At 47.6% G+C, this 18585-nt stretch overlaps 2 protein-coding genes across 5 annotated transcripts; both read left to right on the top strand.

The window, feature by feature from the left end:
* Window positions 1-279: 279 nt before the first annotated feature.
* Window positions 280-17594, top strand: LOC144587255 (class I histocompatibility antigen, F10 alpha chain-like). 4 transcript variants are annotated; one of them, XR_013542425.1, is made up of 9 exons: window positions 280-411; window positions 1372-1635; window positions 2320-2559; window positions 9674-9955; window positions 10034-10154; window positions 13436-13513; window positions 14562-14588; window positions 15678-15710; window positions 15913-17594. XR_013542425.1 is itself a non-coding variant. In XM_078387270.1 (8 exons), exons 1-8 carry the CDS (start codon window positions 342-344, stop codon window positions 16116-16118), a joined length of 1200 nt encoding a protein of 399 aa, XP_078243396.1. In that variant the 5' UTR covers window positions 280-341; the 3' UTR covers window positions 16119-17543. The 4 variants fall into 4 exon arrangements, 3 of the variants coding, with proteins under 3 accessions (XP_078243396.1, XP_078243398.1, XP_078243397.1); XM_078387270.1 differs by lacking the exon at window positions 10034-10154 and having other exon boundaries at window positions 15913-17543; XM_078387272.1 differs by lacking the exons at window positions 2320-2559; window positions 10034-10154 and having other exon boundaries at window positions 15913-17543.
* Window positions 3383-9382, top strand: LOC140706842 (uncharacterized). Its single transcript, XM_078387149.1, has 2 exons — window positions 3383-5881; window positions 8489-9382. The coding sequence occupies exons 1-2, from the start codon at window positions 4871-4873 to the stop codon at window positions 9131-9133; spliced, it is 1656 nt and encodes a 551-aa protein (XP_078243275.1). The 5' UTR covers window positions 3383-4870; the 3' UTR covers window positions 9134-9382.
* Window positions 17595-18585: the final 991 nt, after the last annotated feature.

Below are 18585 nucleotides of genomic sequence, written 5' to 3' on the forward strand. Positions count from 1 at the left end.
GCACAGTTTTGGCTGCAGTACAGCGTTTTAACCACTGCGCCACGAGGCTCTTTTCTAGATGGCCTCCTCCAGGAAGGCACGAACTGGTCTCCGGTAAGCCATCTGCCCAGCAACGAATGATGGCCTTAGATCCTTTCTACTCTATTGGCCAAATATTCTCCCCATCACCCAATTGAGGCTTTTCTGTCTCCACCACCAGGAAGCAAGAAGACATCCGCCCAGAAACGAACGATGACATTAGATTCTACACATCCTATTGGTTGACTATTCTCCCCATCAGCCAATCCAGAGTTTTGTCTCCGTAAGTGAACAAATGGGGCAGTAATGGGCAGGAGGAGCCGATGGAGTTTCTGCCCTGGGGAGTCCTCTTCCTCCTTGCAACTTCGGCCCCCCTGTTGGGGATCAACCCAGGTGAGCACCTCTGCTGGAAGGGTTGGTGGCTGTGGTGGGGGCATCTGGCCAATGGCAGGACCCCTGTGTTGGAATTTTTACAACCTCGCATGCTGCAGTTTGTTTGATTGGGAGGGGCCTTTCAAACTCTCCAGCCCCAACCAATCATTTTTTTGCTCCCTCTGAATTCAAAGAGAGCCCCACCTCTCTGCCGAGTGGTCTCTTTCCCTCTCTTGAAGTCAGTTTGCCATTTCTTTGCTGTTGATCTGTTCGCAAGTGTAAGTAATAAAATGTTTTTATTCTTTCTCCTACCAGTATCCCAAGAGTGAGTTATTGAGACCTTAAGTGCTGCCAGTTAATGAGGAAGGGGTGGACTGTGTGGGGGAACTTGTAGCTATTCCTCTCTGTTGGTCTCTGTACAGTGGTGCCCTGCTTGACGACGAAATCGCTTGATGATGCTTTTTTTGCGATCGCTATAGTGATAGCAAAACAATGGTTCCAAGGGAGCTTTTTTGCTGCACGACGCCCAGGTCCCTGTTTTGTGAACCGATTGTTCGCATTACGACAATTAAAAACAGCTGATCGGCGGTTCGCAAAATGGCTCCCTGCTGTTTTGCTGACCTATTTCCGTAAGACAGGGACCGCAAAATGGACGCCCTATGAAGGATCTTTGCTGCACAAGCAGGTATTTCCCCTATTGGAACACATTGACCAGTTTTCAATGCATTCCAATGGTTTTTTTTTTTGCTTGACAACGATTTCGCTGTACAGCGATTTTGCTGGAACAGATTATCGTTGTCAAGCGGGGCACCACTGTACTTCTATTGCATAGCAAAAGGAATTTTACTAGCAATTCCGATCTCTGTAATGGAATGTTTGTCATCTTTCAAGCCTGATGGAGGGTGGTTTTGTTGTGTGTGGAGGAATCTCCTGTTTAGAGGTATTCCTCCTCATGTCAGTTCTCACGGTGGCCCCTTCCAGGAAGATCCTCCCATTCCTTACTCCACACATACATGAAAGAGTCAGATCAGTCCTTGTTCATCCTCTCCACATGCCTGGATGGCAAGCGCATCACCCGCTATGACAACAAGAAGCATTCGGTTGAGGTGGTGCTCCCCAGGGTGCAAGCGTTCTTGCAGAATGATTCCAAGACCAACCGCCGGGAGATCGATCATGCGAAAGATGCTGAGGAATATTTTGGCCTGGCTTTGTACCACCTGAATAAACTCTACAACCAAAGTTCAGGTGAGTAGAAAGAGGAGAAAGGAGGTGTCCGTTGCTCCTGTAAAGAGAAAAGAGGACCGGGAGGTGGTTTTCCATTTGTCATATATACTGCCTCGCTTAACAAGCGCACCGTTTAACGACGAATTCGCATAGCGATGCGGATTTTGCAATCGTTTTTACGATCACATTGCGATGTTTTAAATAGTCAAAACATCGCATTGCGATGATCGTTAAGCGTTTCACTTACCGATCTTCGCATTGCGATGTTTTAGAAACAGCTGATCGGCAGTTCCAAAATGGCTGCCGGATGAAGAAAATGGTCGCCCGCAGCATTTTTGCACCGATTCCTCACTTACTGAGCCGGCAAAAATGGCAGCCCTATGGCGGATTCCTGCTTAGCGGTGAGTTTACCCCTCATAGGAACACATTAATTTGAGTTTAATGCTTTCCTATGGGGTTTTTATTTCCGTATAGCGATGTTTCTGGATAGTGACGTTTTTCCTGGAACGGATTAACGTCGCTATGCGGGGCACCACTGTAAATATGACCAATGGAAAGTTAAATACTGTATATATACTGCACGCCAGAACCTCCGGCGTGCTTCGTTAGTCTCATCTTTAGTGGTCCAGATTTGTTTCCAAAGCGTTTGGTCCATGCCACTTACGTTGTGTGTTGTTTTTTTGGGGGGGTGGGGGTTTCGCCCAGCCATTCACGTCTTGCAGTGCCTCACTAATTGCAGCCTGGGCACAGATGGCGGGGTGGAATGGCTAATCAAGTGTGCCTACGATTGGAGGGACATCCGCCTGCACCAGGACACTTTCCCCAGGAAGGCCTTGGAGGATATCTGGGAAATGACCGAGCTATGGGAGGTGTACCGAAGGGAGAGCTGTCCACAGACTCTTTGCCGGTGGCTGCAGGATGGCAAGAAATACCTCCAGGAGATCAGTACGTAAGGGGGGGACTGGAGGGTGGGCTGGCGGGCTTCTTTCCACTCAAGGAGTCCTTCCATCTGTGAGTTGAATGCCTGTGATCATGTGCAGAGTGCCTTTTCCGAACAGACTTAAAGCAGGTTTGTCCTGGTGTAAACCCACAGAGGGCTTCTGTGTGTATGTGTGACATGCACCATGGAAGTCACCGGGAGTTTCTGTTCACCACCCTTGAAAAGGATCAGCCTTTTCCCCTTTTTTTGCTATTCTCAGAATGGAACCAGCAGGCAGTGGAGGAACAAAGAGGCTGGGAGTTCGATTCCCCACTGATCCACCTGGACAGGCACTGGCCTCAATGATCCAAAGGGTCCCTTCTAGCTCTGCAATTTTAAGATTATTTTTTGTTATGGAGGTCTCTGGCTGCGGAGACAAAGGTTGGGAGTTCGATTCCCCCAGTGCGCATAGAGAAAAGCCAGCCTGAGTAGCCTTCGGCCAGCGGCGCAGTCCCAGGGCGCCCCTAAAAGAAGAGAAGGGAAAACCACCTTCTGAGTACTCTCTACCTGGAAAACCCTGAAAAAGGCTCATCATAAGTCATAATTGACTTGATGACACACTATTTATTATTATTATTATTATTATTATTATTATTATTATTATTATTATTATTATTATTATTATTATTATTATTAGTAGTAGTAGTAGTAGTAGTAGTAGTAGTAGTAGTAGTAGTAGTAGTAGTAGTAGTAGTAGTAGTAGTAGTAGTAGTGTTCTTATTGTTTTGTTGTTTTGTTTTGTCATCTTGTTCTTGTTCTTCTTGTTCTTCTTCTTCTTCTTCTTCTTGTTGTTGTTATTATTATTATTATTATTATTATTATTATTATTATTATTATTATTATTATTATTATTATTATATACATTGGAAGAATATGAAATATTGGCTGAAATTCGATGGTAATTGGCAAGGAGAGTAGTCCCGTTAGATCAGTGGAACTGACGTTGGAGTTGACTTACTGATTCAGTGGGTGTGAAGGAGTGGGACCCAGTGTGCCGTCCCCAGAAGAAGAAAGCCCGAAAGACGCGAGTGGCTGTACAGAAGGGATACTAGTAGAAATAGAGAGTGAGGAAGAACTACAGAGAAGGCCTACCGAAGTGTGCTTGGTGGATGAGGGCGGAGCCGAGATGGACTTGATCATGTGGGAGGAGGTGAAAGGGGAAGGAGATTTTGCGCGGGAGTTTAGTTGGCTGGGAGAAGGAGAGCTGGGCAGATGCACCACGAGAGGGGTGCAGACAGACTGGTTAAAGGATGCCAAGAGCCTAGCAGACGGGACCCCAGGTGCCCAAAGCGTGCCGGGAGGAGGAGGTCTGCTGCCTGAGCCTCCTACAACGTGCGGTCGCGGTAGGACTTACGAACCCTTAGAATGGAGGGTCTCGGTCTTCCCGGTGGGTTACCATGGTGGGGGACGGAGAGTTATCCGCCCGGGCCCCGAGTTCCAACAGAAACCCCCGGAGGGGGATTGGGCCCGCCACCCCTGCTGTGGGACCATCTGCGCCGTCAGGAGTGCGCCTTTAAGACCCCTGACGGATCGCGAGCGGTTTGGCCCGGCCCCTTGGTAGATGAAGAGATGTGCCAGCCAGTTGTTAGACCGAAGAAGTATGCCCTGTTAACCGATGACGTTTTGAAGGATCCGTTTGATCCCGTGGAATTAAGTGTTCATGCTAATAAAGTTGTTATTCCTCAAGACTCAAACTCGCCTCCGCGCTTGTTTCCCGCCTTTACTACCCAACCCCCCCCGGCCAAAGACGAACCTCGTCACAGTGGCGCCCAACGTGGGGCCGGGGGGACGGAATTGGCGGGAAACCAAGAGGTGGACCGGTTGCGAGAAGCAATGGAGAGGCAAGCCCGACTTATAGAAAACCTGACGGAGCAGCAAATCTTGATGGCCCGGCAGATGCGCGGGAGAGGGAGCGAAGAGGAGAGGGGCGGCAGGAATCTTGCTAGCGTAAGAGGCAGCCTAGTGGCGGGGCCGGCACCAATCCGAATACAGAAAATGACCGCCACGGATGACCCTGAGGCGTACCTGCACACGTTTGAGAGGGTGGCCACGGCCGCGGGGTGGCCATGAGACCAATGGACTCTGGTGCTCATACCGTGTCTCACCGGCCTGTTGCAGGAGGTGGTTGATACCTTGGGAGTTCAGGAGGCGACGCGGTATGACGCAGTGAAAAATGCTATCTTGAGCACCCTGAACTTAACGGAGGAAACTTATAGAAAGAGGCTGAGGGAGTTGAAGTGGAAACCAGGAACCCACCCGCGTACGGTTGCACAGAGAATGAGAGCTAATGCGATGAGGTGGTTGAAACCAGCCGAAAACGATGGTGAAAAGCTAGTGGATGCAGTTGTGCTTGAACAGCTCGTACAGTCCTTGGGAACCAACGCTAAAAACTGGGTGCAGAAGAATAATCCCAAAACGCTAGAGAGGGCGATTACGCTGCTGGAGGACTTCAGCAACACGGAAGAAGCGAACAAGGAAGTGACCACCCCCTGGGCGGAGAGGCAGCGACCACGAGGAGGAGAAGTTTCGCTTTCAACTTCCAACCTTACTGCGAAGGCGGGCACGGAGATGAGCGGATCTGCTAGAGCGCGCGGGAAAGGTTTCGAGCCGTTCGCACCCAAGCCCGTCCGGCCTATTACAGTTGACCAAAGGATTTACGCGCCGGGCACGGGCTGGAAAGAGGGCAAGGACGGTCGCCCCCTCTACACCCCGGGAGTGGTAGGGAAGGACAACAAAGAGGGGAGGATCGTCTGTTATTCCTGTGGGGTTCCGGGCCACGTGAAAAGAAATTGCCCCGGGATTGATTGTTCGTGGGTGGGGCGATTAACACGCGCGGTGGAAACTAAGGGCCCGACCTCGGAACGATGGGAAATAGACGCTTGGGTGAATGGGATGAAAAAAAGAGCCCTCATAGACACGGGGTGCGGGACGACCCTGGTGAGGGACCTGCCGGGCGATAAGAAGGATGGAGGACTATCGGTGCGATGCATCCATGGGGACCTTAAAAAGTACCAAACTATGTGGGCTACAGTGAAAGTAGGGGACGACGAGAGACACATGAAAATCGGGGTCGTTCCAGGACTGACGCGTGAAATGTTGCTTGGTCGGGACTGGGTGGGCTCCCGCAATGTGGGGTCGGTTAAGGAAGGGCTGCAAGGGGATGAGGAGGATAGTAAGGATCAGTCCGATTTTTTGCAGAGAACGTCGCGAGAGCAAGTGAGAGCCATGCAGCAGGATGACGCGTCGCTGCGGGAGCCCCTGCTGGCGGCTCAACCATCGGGAACCATTGTAAGAGGACAAAGGGGGTGGGAAATGGATAATAATCTGTTGTATTATGTGCATGAGGATGCAAGTAGAAGGTTGGTGGTACCTTCCAAATGGAGGTCGAAAGTTATGGCATTGGCTCATGATATTCCCTTGGCAGGACATTTGGCAGAAGAAAAAATGAGGGCAAGGATAGAGCAGCGATTCTGGTGGCCTGAATTGCGGAAGGAGGTGAAAGAGTATTGTGCAACCTGTCCCCAATGTCAGAAAACCCAAAGGAAGCCGCCCACAGGGGCTGAGTTAATCCCATTGCCTCTTATGGATCATCCCTTTCAAAGGATTGGATTAGACATTGTGGGACCACTGCTTAAGTCACAAGGGGGGCATACTCATATCTTGGTGATCATAGATTATGCCACCCGATATCCCGAAGCGGTCCCACTGAGATCGACCACGGCCAAAGTGCTAGCGCGGGAGTTGATGCAGGTATTCACGAGGCTGGGGTTCCCCAAAGAAATACTCACCGACCAAGGCACGAATTTCATGAGCCAAACCTTAAAGGAATTGTGGCGCCTCCTAGAGGTGAAACCCATTCACACCGCCGTGTATCATCCTCAAAGCAACGGCTTGGTGGAACGTTTCAACAAAACACTGAAGGGCATGTTGCGGAAATTGGTCATGGAAAAACCCCGACGATGGCACCTGTTGGTGGCACCCTTAATGTTTGCCATAAGGGAAGTACCACAGTCCTCTACCGGGTTTTCCCCATTCGAACTAATGTATGGGTGGAACCCCAGAGGTATTCTGGATCTGGTAAAAGAGAGGTGGGAGGAAGGTCCAGATGATGCGCGGATAACCATTCAACAAGTGATCGAAATGAGGGAGCATCTAAGAACAGCAGTGGGACTGGCCAAGGCCAACCTTGGCCAGGCCCAAGCCGGGCAAAAGAGGAGATACGATCAAAGAGTGAAAGTGCGGGAGTTCGTACCAGGGCAAAAGGTTTTGTTGTTGATGCCTTCTGAACAAGCCAAGTTGTTCGCGACTTGGCAAGGCCCTTATGAGGTGGTACAGAGAATAGGAGACGTTGACTACGAGATATATATGCCAGACAAGACTAAGAAGAAAGGTATCTTTCACGTCAACCTCCTTAAGGAGTGGAAAGAAAGAGAGGCTTTGTGGGGGGAAGTAGAGGAGCAGGAGTTTGGGCCAGAAGTTGATTCTTGGGGGCGGATGGAGGGCCGGTTACCTATAGATGAGACCTTACCTGCGGCACAACAACAAGACTTATTGCAGCTAGAGGGCGAATTCCAGCATTTGTTTTCAGGGGTACCAGGTGAAACTCAACTGATACACCATGAGATACACACCCCTGCAGGGGTTGTTACGAGATCGGGGAACCGAACCTGGCCGTACCACCTTCGGGAGGCTATCAGTAGGGAGGTTGAGGAAATGTTGCAGCTGGGCATTATAGAACCCTCACGGAGCCCTTGGCGTAGCTACCCGGTGATGGTGCCAAAGGCTGACGGGAAGATGCGTCTATGTGTAGATTTTAGACAATTGAACGAAGTTTCCAAATTTGACGCTTACCCCATGCCCCGAGTGGATGACCTATTAGAAAAATTGGGCGGGTCAGTCTATCTGACCTCGCTCGACCTCACTAAAGGTTATTGGCAGATACCTTTAAGAGAGGAAGACAAGGAGAAAACATCCTTTGTGACGCCCCAGGGATTGTTCCAGTTCAAAAAAATGCCATTCGGGTTGCATGGCGCCGCCGCAACGTTCCAAAGGCTGATGGATCAGGTTTTAGCCCCGGTTAGGGATTTCGCGGGGGCTTACATCGATGATATCTTGATCTATAGTAAGTCTTGGGAAGAACATCTGGAACACCTAAAGAGGGTGCTCGGGGAGATTGAGAAGGCTGGGCTGAAAGTGAATCCTGATAAGTGCAAGATCGCGCGGAGAGGGGTACGATTCTTAGGGTTTCAGGTGGAGGGTGGCCAGATACAACCGGTGTCCGATAAAGTAGACAAAGTAGTATCGTGGACGGTACCCAAGACTAAGAAAGAGGTCCAACAATTTTTGGGGCTCGCCGGATACTACAGACAATTTGTGCCCAATTTTGCGGAGGTGGCAGCTCCTCTCACAGACTTGACGCGGAAACGGAAAGGGAAAGGCATTCTGTGGGGTGCAGCAGAACAACACGCGTTCAGACAGCTTAAGGAGATCTTGGCCACCTTACCTTCTAGGTATGCTCCAGACTTCAAGTTACCTTTCTGGGTACAAACAGATGCTTCTGACAGGGGAATTGGCGCGGTGCTGTCTCAAAAGAGAGATGGGGTGGAATACCCGGTAATGTACTTAAGTAAAAAGTTGAGTAATCGGGAACAAAAGTATGCGACAATCGAGAAAGAAGCATTGGCGGTGAAGTGGGCAGTACACGCCCTGAGGTATTATTTGTTAGGGGCTCCGTTCATACTGGTGACAGACCATGCGCCCTTACAGTGGCTTAATCGCATGAAGGATACCAATGCCCGTCTGACCAGATGGTATCTTAGTTTACAACCATTCTCATTTCAGGTACAGTATAGGAAGGGGAAGGCACACTCTAATGCCGACTATTTCTCTCGACAGGAAGGGGAGAAGGAGAACCTTCCCTGGAGGACGGCCCACTCAGAGAGGGGGGCGTGTGAAGGAGTGGGACCCAGTGTGCCGTCCCCAGAAGAAGAAAGCCCGAAAGACGCGAGTGGCTGTACAGAAGGGATACTAGTAGAAATAGAGAGTGAGGAAGAACTACAGAGAAGGCCTACCGAAGTGTGCTTGGTGGATGAGGGCGGAGCCGAGATGGACTTGATCATGTGGGAGGAGGTGAAAGGGGAAGGAGATTTTGCGCGGGAGTTTAGTTGGCTGGGAGAAGGAGAGCTGGGCAGATGCACCACGAGAGGGGTGCAGACAGACTGGTTAAAGGATGCCAAGAGCCTAGCAGACGGGACCCCAGGTGCCCAAAGCGTGCCGGGAGGAGGAGGTCTGCTGCCTGAGCCTCCTACAACGTGCGGTCGCGGTAGGACTTACGAACCCTTAGAATGGAGGGTCTCGGTCTTCCCGGTGGGTTACCATGGTGGGGGACGGAGAGTTATCCGCCCGGGCCCCGAGTTCCAACAGAAACCCCCGGAGGGGGATTGGGCCCGCCACCCCTGCTGTGGGACCATCTGCGCCGTCAGGAGTGCGCCTTTAAGACCCCTGACGGATCGCGAGCGGTTTGGCCCGGCCCCTTGGTAGATGAAGAGATGTGCCAGCCAGTTGTTAGACCGAAGAAGTATGCCCTGTTAACCGATGACGTTTTGAAGGATCCGTTTGATCCCGTGGAATTAAGTGTTCATGCTAATAAAGTTGTTATTCCTCAAGACTCAAACTCGCCTCCGCGCTTGTTTCCCGCCTTTACTACCCAACCCCCCCCGGCCAAAGACGAACCTCGTCACAGTGGGCCTCTCCCATTTTCCCCATCCTGTTGGATTTTGGACAATATTTTGATGCCACCCCATGGAAACACTCCTTTCTCTGCCTCCCCGGCCCCTTTTCCCTTTGCTTGGGAGGTGTGCTGCCATTTGTGAAGTCAGAACAGTCCCTTGACCGTTGTGTTGACTGGTCAGGGCGTCCAAATTGCAGAGCACTTCTTTAGAGTTGAGGGAGAGGGACCCCCCCCGAAGGTGTCCCCTTTCTCTACTGCCTCCCCACAACTTGGAAGACAGCCAAGCAAGGATCCATCCCTCCAGAGAAGAACTGGGATTGCACTGAAAACGTGCCCATTCCATTCTGCAGAAACGCCCGAGGTGGAGCTGAAAGCTCAGGAGCGCGATGGTTTCAAGACACTCTTCTGCCGAGCCTACGGTTTCGAGCCTGTGATGATCAGAATGGCCTGGAAGAAGGACGGCCGGGATTGGCAGGCACATACCTTCCGCGGGATCGTTGCGCCCAATGTGGACGGGACTTACTACTTCTGGATCAGCGTCCGAGTTGGCCCTGAGGAGGAGGGCTGTTACGTGTGCCGTGTGGAACATGCAAGCCTGGCAGAGCCACTGGAGCGGACTTGGGAGGAATCTGGTGAGAGATGATGGGGACTGTTCCTCTTACAGAGGGACAAGGGGAGGCTCCAGGAAAATGTTTGTTTCTGCTTGCCAGCCATAGGACAGTCAGTACTCATGTCCACAACAGCTGCCCATGCGAGGAGAGTCGGAAGGAAACAAGGATGCAGGAGTAGGCATGTAGAAAACACATGCAGTGGGCCATAGCTGCTGGAGAGGTCAGTGTTTTAGGTTTCTAGAGCCAGAGGTTGGGAGTTCAAATCCTGCCTCCTTGAGATGGGCTAGACTTGATGGTCTATAGAGGTCCCTTTTAGTTCTATGATGATAAAAGCTAATTTAAGTGGCTATTTGTTTTGTGGGACTTAAGTCTCTTTCCCAAGATATACCCCAAAGCAAAAGTTCTGATTGGGACTTCTGATTGTGTCTTTAAGTGTCATGTTCTTGCTTCCCTCAGATCATCAGGAGACAAACTTTTATTGTTTTACAATGCTGATTTTTGCTAGAGGAGGATGGATGGATGTGTGATGTCTCCGCTTCTAAACAATGGCCACTTTTCCCCAGGAGTCACCGGGAAACCTTTCTGTACACTGGGCTTTGCTATGGCCAAGAAATACATTGGCTAAATTTACCGTGTTTTTCTGTGTATAAGACGATATTTATCTAAAATCTTTAGAATAAAAATTGAGGGTCTTCTTATACACAGAAGCAAGGGGGAGGTGCAGAATCGCAGGTGCTGCATGATCGCAGCCCTTTGATCCTGCAGCCCTTTCATCACTGCTTTCTCCCTCCACTTCTGCAGCCCTTTGATCCTGCTTTTGTGGGGTTTAGTGGAGGGGGAAAGCAGTGATCACATTTTCTTATTTGGGGTTGGAAAAGTGGGGGTCACCTTATACATGGGAAAATACGGTATCTGATTGCTAATTCTAATGGATATGGTTATGTCTTAAATATCAGAGGGAAACTACTGTGATGGGGTGCATGCATAAATTCGAGCGTGCATCTAGAAGATGAAATAGAGATCGGGGTGTGATAATGTTGTTGTTGTAGAAGGAGATGAATGTGGCCACCTCTTTCAAAACAAGAAGTGGGTTATCTGTTGTGAACAGGGAAGAGGCAGAAACTCATTTTTGGTAAATTCAATAAATGCCCAGGGCGAGCGGAGTGACTTGCCAGCTTCCTTGTTGACCGGTAAGGCATGGCCGTTGTAGATCATCCTGTGGAATGAAATGCACAATCCGAGTCCCACTACAGGTGGTGCAAAAAAGGGCAACCCAGATGACCGGTTGGAGCAAATCCTCTAGGAGGAAAAATCAGGCCGAAACGGAAAGAAAAATGAAAATTAAAAAAAAAAGGCAAACACACTGTGGCACTTTAAAGACTAACTGCTCCATTTTAACATGAGCTTTTGTGGATCACCTCCACTTCCTCAGACATCGTAGTGAGATGACGTGGCAAATTTCTATGCATTTGTACATGACTTGAATGTAAAGAAGCCAGTGTAGGAAATTGTGGGGGGCTGTTAAGCTTAGACAAGTGGACGTTAAGGGGGAAAATTTCCACATTGAAGGTGGAAGGGGAAGAAAAAGTTGGAAGGAAGATGCAATCCGGTGCAGTCATGCTCTGAAATTGAAGGATGAGAATTTCAGGACAAATCAAAGGAATTTTTTCTTGTTAAATTGCATTGTTCAACCATGGGATGTAACACCTTGGCGGATAGAACTAGTCTGGCTTGGTAGAAAATTCGTTGTTTTCAAAGCACGGCATGAGAAGATGCAGAGCGGAAAGGGATGGTCTTAAAGGCATGGCATGCAAGGAAAATGTGTGCCACCTCACTCTAATAAATACTTGTTATTTTATTGCATTGCATTGCATTTTTATGCTGGCTTTCTCTGACTGAAGGGACTTAAGGCAGCTCACCCATAATTAAAACAAACTTTTTTGTTTTTTTAAAAAAGTAGTTCCCCTCTGTTCAGTATTGGTTAGGCCTCCTCTTGAGTATTGTGTCCAGGTCTGGACATCTCACTTCAAGAAGACTGGAGGAAGTTCAGATGAGGGCAACCAGGATGATTGCATGGCTGGAAACCAAGCCCTAGGAGGAAAGATGGAAATAATTGGGCTTGTTTAGCCTTGAGAAAAGAAGACTGAAGGGAGATACGATAGCACTTTTCAAATATTTGAAAGGCTGTCATACAGAGGAGAGGCAAGATCTGTTCTGGATCCTTCCAGAGTGCTGGACATGCAACAATGGGATCAGGTTACAAGAAGCTAAATTTCAGGTGAATATCAGGATAAACTTCCTAACTGTTAGAGCAGTACGACAGTGGAACCAGTGACCTCAAGAGGTGGTGAATACTCCGGCTCTGGAAGCAGTCAAGAGAAGCTTAGACGACTACCTGGCAGATCTCCCTTGATTTGCATTCTTGCCTTGAGCAGGGGGTTGGACTGGATGGCCTTAAGAGGCCCCTTCCAACTCCTTGATTCTAGGATTTTGTCACCCATCTACTCAGTGGTAAAGCTGTCACAGCACACACACCCCTTTGTACAGTAGAAACACTGCTGTTGTAGGAAACGGTTCTCCTTCCTTCTGACTAGGAGACTCAATAAGTTTGAACTCAAGCCTTCCTCCCCCTTTAGTGTGGATATCTTTGTATAAAAACAAAACAGGGACTTTTGCCTGGCTGGATTTTCAGTAAGTAAGGGTTAATTAGATGTTAAAGGAAAGGAAGAACTGGGGATGTTGAGCTTAACGAAGGGAAGACTGAGGGGAGACCTGATGGCAGTCTTCCAAGATCTGAAGGGTTGCCACAGGGAAGAGGGCATCAATTTATTTTCTACTGCGCCTCACGTTAGGACAAGAAGCAAGGGCTGGAAACTCATCAGAGAGACATCCAACCTGGAAATAAGAAGGAATTTCCTGATGGTGAGAACCATTAAGCAGTGAAACAGCTTGCCTCCTGATCTTGTGGGTGCCCCATCACTGGAGGTTTTCAAGAAAAGTTTGGACAGCCATCTGTCCGGGGTGGAAAATCTCTGTTAAGCGAAATCGTCGTCATGCGAAAAACAATTCCCCATTGGAATGCATTGAAACCCATTTAATGCGTTCCAATGGGGAAATTACCTCGTTGTCCAGCGAAGATCGCCCATATGGAAGCCATTTTCTGAGTGCCAATCAGCTGTTAAAATGGCTGTCCTGCGAAGCATGGGTCTGGAAAACACAGGGCAGCCATTTTAGGAACCCGATGATCAGCTGAAAAGATCATCGTCTTGTGAATAAGCAGTCCGCAAAGCACGGACCAAATCGTTGTCAAGCAGAATTCCCCCATAGGAGTGATTGTTTTGCAAATCGCTATAGCGAGCACAAAAAGTCACCGTCCTGCGGATTTGTCGTACAGCGGGGTCATCGTCTAATGAGGTATCACTGTAAAAGCATCCTCTGGTAGGGAACTAGCGCCTGTTTTGGCAGGATTTCTTGCATTGTTGTTATCTTTTCCTCTTCCAGCATCTGTACGACAGAGATTTGGGACCATCGTCTCTCTGGTAGTCATCGCAATACTTTCTTTGGTCACCACCATTTATTGTAAGTAAATCTGGACTTGTTTCGCATGGGAAGTTTTACTCCCTGTCTTGATTTGGATCAGGAGAGGAATGGCTGACGGCGCAACTTTTGTGGCAGTCAAAAGCTTTTTTTGTGGGGTGAGCACCAGTAAAACCTCTTTGAGTTGCCGTATTGAAAGAGCAGCCATACAGCAGTGTGACCCACAGCCGGGGTTGTGGTTTGAAGCCATAATGAACGGATCGATTTGAGTAAAACAGTTCTAATCTGTGGGAAGGGTAGTGCAGTGGATAGAGCGATGAACTCCCATCTCAAGAGATATGGGACCCAATCCTCACTTCACCCTGAAAACTCAGCAGAGTGGATGGGTGGGAGGGGACACTGGTGAAAGTGCTCCTTAAATGCGGCAGGCACCTTGAATAACCGATTTAAGTTTGCCGTTAATTCAGATGCAATTAGACGACACAGAACAAGCCGACAACTTTCTCTATATTCCTAGATCTTAGAGCAAGAGGCAAACAGAGAATGTAAACAGAATGCATCAAATGTAAATCCTGTAAAATGAGGAAAACAGAAGTCTGTTAAACAACGAAAACAAGATTAATGCAGATTAAAGAATTAAATACCGAGTCCTGCTCGGAGAACCAGAGGTTCTGATGAGCAGCCAAGTTTTGGAACCGGAATACATTTATTGGTTTCTTATTTATTTAAAATATTTTCACGCCGCCTTTGTCCATAAAATGATCTAAGGCTATGTGAGACTTCTCAGGGTTCTGTAACTGGGACTTAAGAGTGAAGAACATTCCCCACTTCCTTGATATCAAAGGAGGGAGAAGATTCCTCAGAGCTCTGAGTTCTTAATCTTTTGAAGGCTTTTAATGGCACAGTCAACACTTTGAATGCAGGTGAGATCAATAACCAAATGTTCTCTAACTGGAAGAGAAAGAAGTTGGGTATATTCGGGCACCTTGGCTAGAAGGATTTTCAGAATGGAAGAACTTTGCTTTTCTGCAGAGGGTGGGTCTAGAAATGATCTCTGGAAGTTTTAATCTGTGATGTTTTCTCCCCGCAGGCAAATGTTTCCGGCAAGAAAAACAAAGTAAGTGACTCTCAGCCTTTTAAAATGATTCCAACAACACAAGGAAGCCCGGACATCAGGGATTAGGACAGAGTGGGAGGGAGAGAGAGGGGCAGTAACGATCAATGTGGGGGCTGGGTGAATCAGTCGCTAACCACTAGGTCCTGCGATTTCTGGGGTGATCTTGACATATACAAAGGCCTCCCACCACCAATGGTCTGGAAGAAAGAGGAGGAGATGAATATGCAACCAACAGAGGGTGGGAACTTTTCAAGCCCAAGGAAAAGTTGCAGGATCTCTCTCACCTTGAGGTCAAGATCAAAACCTTTGGTGCCCCCCCCCAAAGGGATGTGACTTTTGCTCCCAAAAATGCTTTGAAATTGGGTTGAAAATGGTTCCTCGTTCTTGGCCCATATTGCGCTGTACTGAGGGAGAGACTCTGAAAACAACTTCTAGGCAGAGAAGGAAAGCATAGTTAAAATGTATTTAACAATGCTTAGTGCACTGAAGGACTGGAAAAGATCAGTCTACATCCCAATCCCAAAGAAGGGCAGTGCCAAAGAATGCTTCCACTACCATACAATTGCACTCATTACACACACTAGCAAGGTTATGCTCAAAATCCTACAAGGTAGGATTAAGCAGTATGTGGACCGAGAACTCCCAGAAGTACAAGCTGGATTTTGAAAGGGCAGAGGAGCTAGAGACCAAATTGCTAACACACGCTGGATTATGGAGAAAGCCAGAGAGTTCCAGAAAAGCATCTACTTCTGTTTCTTTGACTACGCAAAAGCCTTTGACTGTGTGGACCACAACAAACTAAGAAATGGGAGTGCCTGACCACCTTATATACCTCCTGAGAAACCTATATGTGGGACAGGAAGCAACAGTTAGAACTGGATATGGAACAACTGATTGGTTCAAAATTGGGAATGGAGTATGACAAGGCTGTATATTGTCCCCCTGCTTATTTAACTTATATGCAGAATACATTATACTGACATGGAAATACTAAGGATAAGGGAATCTACAAATTCGGGGGCAGAGAATAAAAACACTCTGAAAACACAAGCAGTGCTACTGATTTTCTCCCTTGTCTTTCCTTTGTAGCCTGTCCGCAGAGCCCTGTCGCCTTGTCCCAGGGTAAGTGGAGTCCTGAGAGAGGAGCAGCAGCCACCTCAGGATCCTGCAAATATGAGGGGAATGTGGGATTTCTGATCACGGGGCTTCGTGGAACTCCTTGCCAAGGGTTGGCCTGGGTGATGTCTTCCAACCTGCAGAGGTGGGGTTGGGGATCTACCTGGGGATTACTTTCTGTTGTGATTTGCTGATTCTCTCCCCATAGAACTACTTGATCCCAGAGAAACATTGCTTGGTGGTGAGACTCAAGGAGCGCAGGAGGACAGAGAAGGACGTCCGGGAGACCATCAGTTTTGTGCCCTCTGTGGGAAGCGCTACCTATCTTCAATCAAGAAGGATCGGAGGGGGTTTTCTGACAAGGATTTTTGCTCCTGTCCTCCCGTTACATTAGTGGAAATCCTGAGTAAATAACGGCTGATTCCCCCATTTATATCAACTAGGCAGTCGAACATAACCCAAGGAAGATGGAATGAACCATTATCTTTTCCAACTCACTGGGCCGGAAAATATTCTTGAGCCAAAAAAGAAAAGAAAACTGTTTGGCAGGGGGTGCAGTAAGGTTTCGCTTAGACAACAGTGTGCCCGGTTGTGAATTTTGCGAGCAACTCCCCCACAACCAGAATTGTAATTGGAACATGTTGAGCGAGGAATTAGGTGGGACGGGAAGACTTTCTCCCCCTTATGATGAGGTTTTTGATAACGTAAGAACCCAAACCATGGAAGGGGTGGACTTGCCATGTAAGGTGAAACGAAAGATGTTCTGCAGATGGTTTGGTTCCCGTTTTAATGCCTTGGCGTGCACAGTAGAGGGGGAACATGGATGGAGCCATGTCTGGAGCTGTAGAAGGAAGCCGGGGAGTCATCTTTGTCAATATTATTATTTGAAGAGGGGTTATTTTGCCCAATCGTAGCCATTCTTCAGAATCTTTAAGGTGATTTTTTAAAAAAATTAACAAAACAGTAATGATTAGGAGTAAAGAGTGGTTTCTGATGTTTCCGAAAGGACACAATGTCGTAAACAATGTCCTTTAAGTTTAAATTCTCTCATACAGGGTGGAACTGAACCAGTGAGAGAAATGACACACATACACACCCCCACCTCTGCTACAAACAGCTTTAAATGGGCTTACTCCTTAGAAGCCCTTCCTCATGGCTCACATTGAGGCTATTTAAAAGTCTACAACTCCCCCCTTGTGAGCCTCCACAAGCCTTCAGGAGAGAGTCCCCGTCTGGGTCCCATTGCACTCAGAAAGATGCCTGGGGAGGACTCAAGGGAGGACTTGTTCTTTGGCTGCTCCTAGATTGTGGACCTCCCTTCCCTTGGGGGGAGTACGGGTGGACTTTTTCCTCCTTTCCCTCTGCCAGGCCTTTGAAAATCAGAAGGCAGTTGAGATGGAATGGTCTTTTAAAGTCTGTTTTATAGGTTTTATATAATGTTTTAAAATATGTGTTTCTTATATGGTTGCCAAGAAATTTCCTAATTCATTGTGAATTGCGTATATTTTTATACCGCCTGGGATTCCCACTGGGGGACTAAAGGGTGATCAAACAAAACAAATAAAAAAATGCCAAAATGCTCAGAATCTGCACGGTGTCCCCATTCCTGGGTTTGGAGGTGTGAAAATGTGTGTGGCGATCCCCCTTGTTGCCCCTTTATTTCCTTTGGGCTCCACAAAGGTAAACACGCCTTTTTCCTTCTTTTCGCTGCCACCAGGTATTTCTCCTAATACCAATTCAGGTCCCCCCCCCCACACAGGAGTTGCTCATGTAACTTAGGAATCAGGTTTTCAATTAAACCTTATTTTATTAATGATCAAATGAAAAAGGAAATCAATATATAGCTGGTTCAGGTATTCATGTATAATAAATCATGTGTTCAATCACTGGCATTCAATATCTCCCATGTTTTACCTATAAGTTCATTTCTGCCTGTTAGATGTGTGTTTTAATCTTTCAGTTTCTTTTCTGAACCCCTTTTTATCTATTCCTAAACCCTAACACTTTCTCAACATCTTGTGGTCCCTAATTCTCTCTATCTCTCCCTGATTCCAACTCTATCCCTATCTCATTCCAACTGTCTCTGTCTCTTCCAACTGTCTAACTGTCCTTTTTGCTCCGCCCCTCCTGCTTTATCCTCTGATTGACAGGCAGGGATGACGTCGTCTTTTGGATTCCGTGTCACTTCAGCCTAATTCCATTGGGGGTTTTCTTAGCAGGGAACCCAGTTATTCCTTCTGTGAGCAGAACAAAAGAGCGGGGGTTAAAAAGCCCACAAGAAACACGAGGGTGGGTCTACAAATAGCAATTATGGAAATGCACGGTTACATTGTTGTATTGTACTGACAGGAAAGCAATTTATTATCTTGCAAAGAGATTACAAGGTAGGGTGAAAAAGAGACTTTCAAGATGAGAAGGAAATAATGTTTGTAGAGGAAAAGGTATTGTGCCATGACTGTCCAGGTTCGGGAGTTCAGGTTGCCTAAAACTGGTCCTGGTGTTCACCTGGGGAAGAGAGTCAAAACCCAGCTGTGTCTGTTTGCTTCAACAATCTAGACTGGAAAGCGAAATACCTGGCCCTGGCAAAGGAAACCTGGCCAGCCTTTTTGCTTTACAGAGACTCTTTGAGGGAATGAAAAATATGTATAACTCTATCTATCTATCTATCTATCTATCTATCTATCTATCTATCTATCTATCTATCTATCTATCTATCTATCTATCTATCTATCTATCTATCTATCTATCTATCTATCATCTATCTATCTATCATCTATCTATCTATCTATCTATCTATCTATCTATCTATCTATCTATCTATCTATCTATCTATCTATCTATCTATCTATCTATCTATCTATCTATCTATCTATCTATCTAT

This window comes from Pogona vitticeps, chromosome 2, assembly GCF_051106095.1.
Source record: "Pogona vitticeps strain Pit_001003342236 chromosome 2, PviZW2.1, whole genome shotgun sequence".
Taxonomy (NCBI): domain Eukaryota; kingdom Metazoa; phylum Chordata; class Lepidosauria; order Squamata; family Agamidae; genus Pogona; species Pogona vitticeps.

Bases quoted from the DNA above. Each gene is read 5' to 3' on its own strand.
- LOC144587255 (XM_078387270.1), top strand. From the start codon at position 342: ATGGAGTTTCTGCCCTGGGGAGTCCTCTTCCTCCTTGCAACTTCGGCC. The intron at 2,560-9,673 runs GTACGTAAGGGG...TCCATTCTGCAG, and splicing joins GAAATACCTCCAGGAGATCA to AAACGCCCGAGGTGGAGCTG. The intron at 9,956-13,435 runs GTGAGAGATGAT...TTCCTCTTCCAG, and splicing joins GCGGACTTGGGAGGAATCTG to CATCTGTACGACAGAGATTT.
- LOC140706842 (XM_078387149.1), top strand. From the start codon at position 4,871: ATGAGAGCTAATGCGATGAGGTGGTTGAAACCAGCCGAAAACGATGGT. The intron at 5,882-8,488 runs GTAAGAGGACAA...TTCTCTCGACAG, and splicing joins CTCAACCATCGGGAACCATT to GAAGGGGAGAAGGAGAACCT.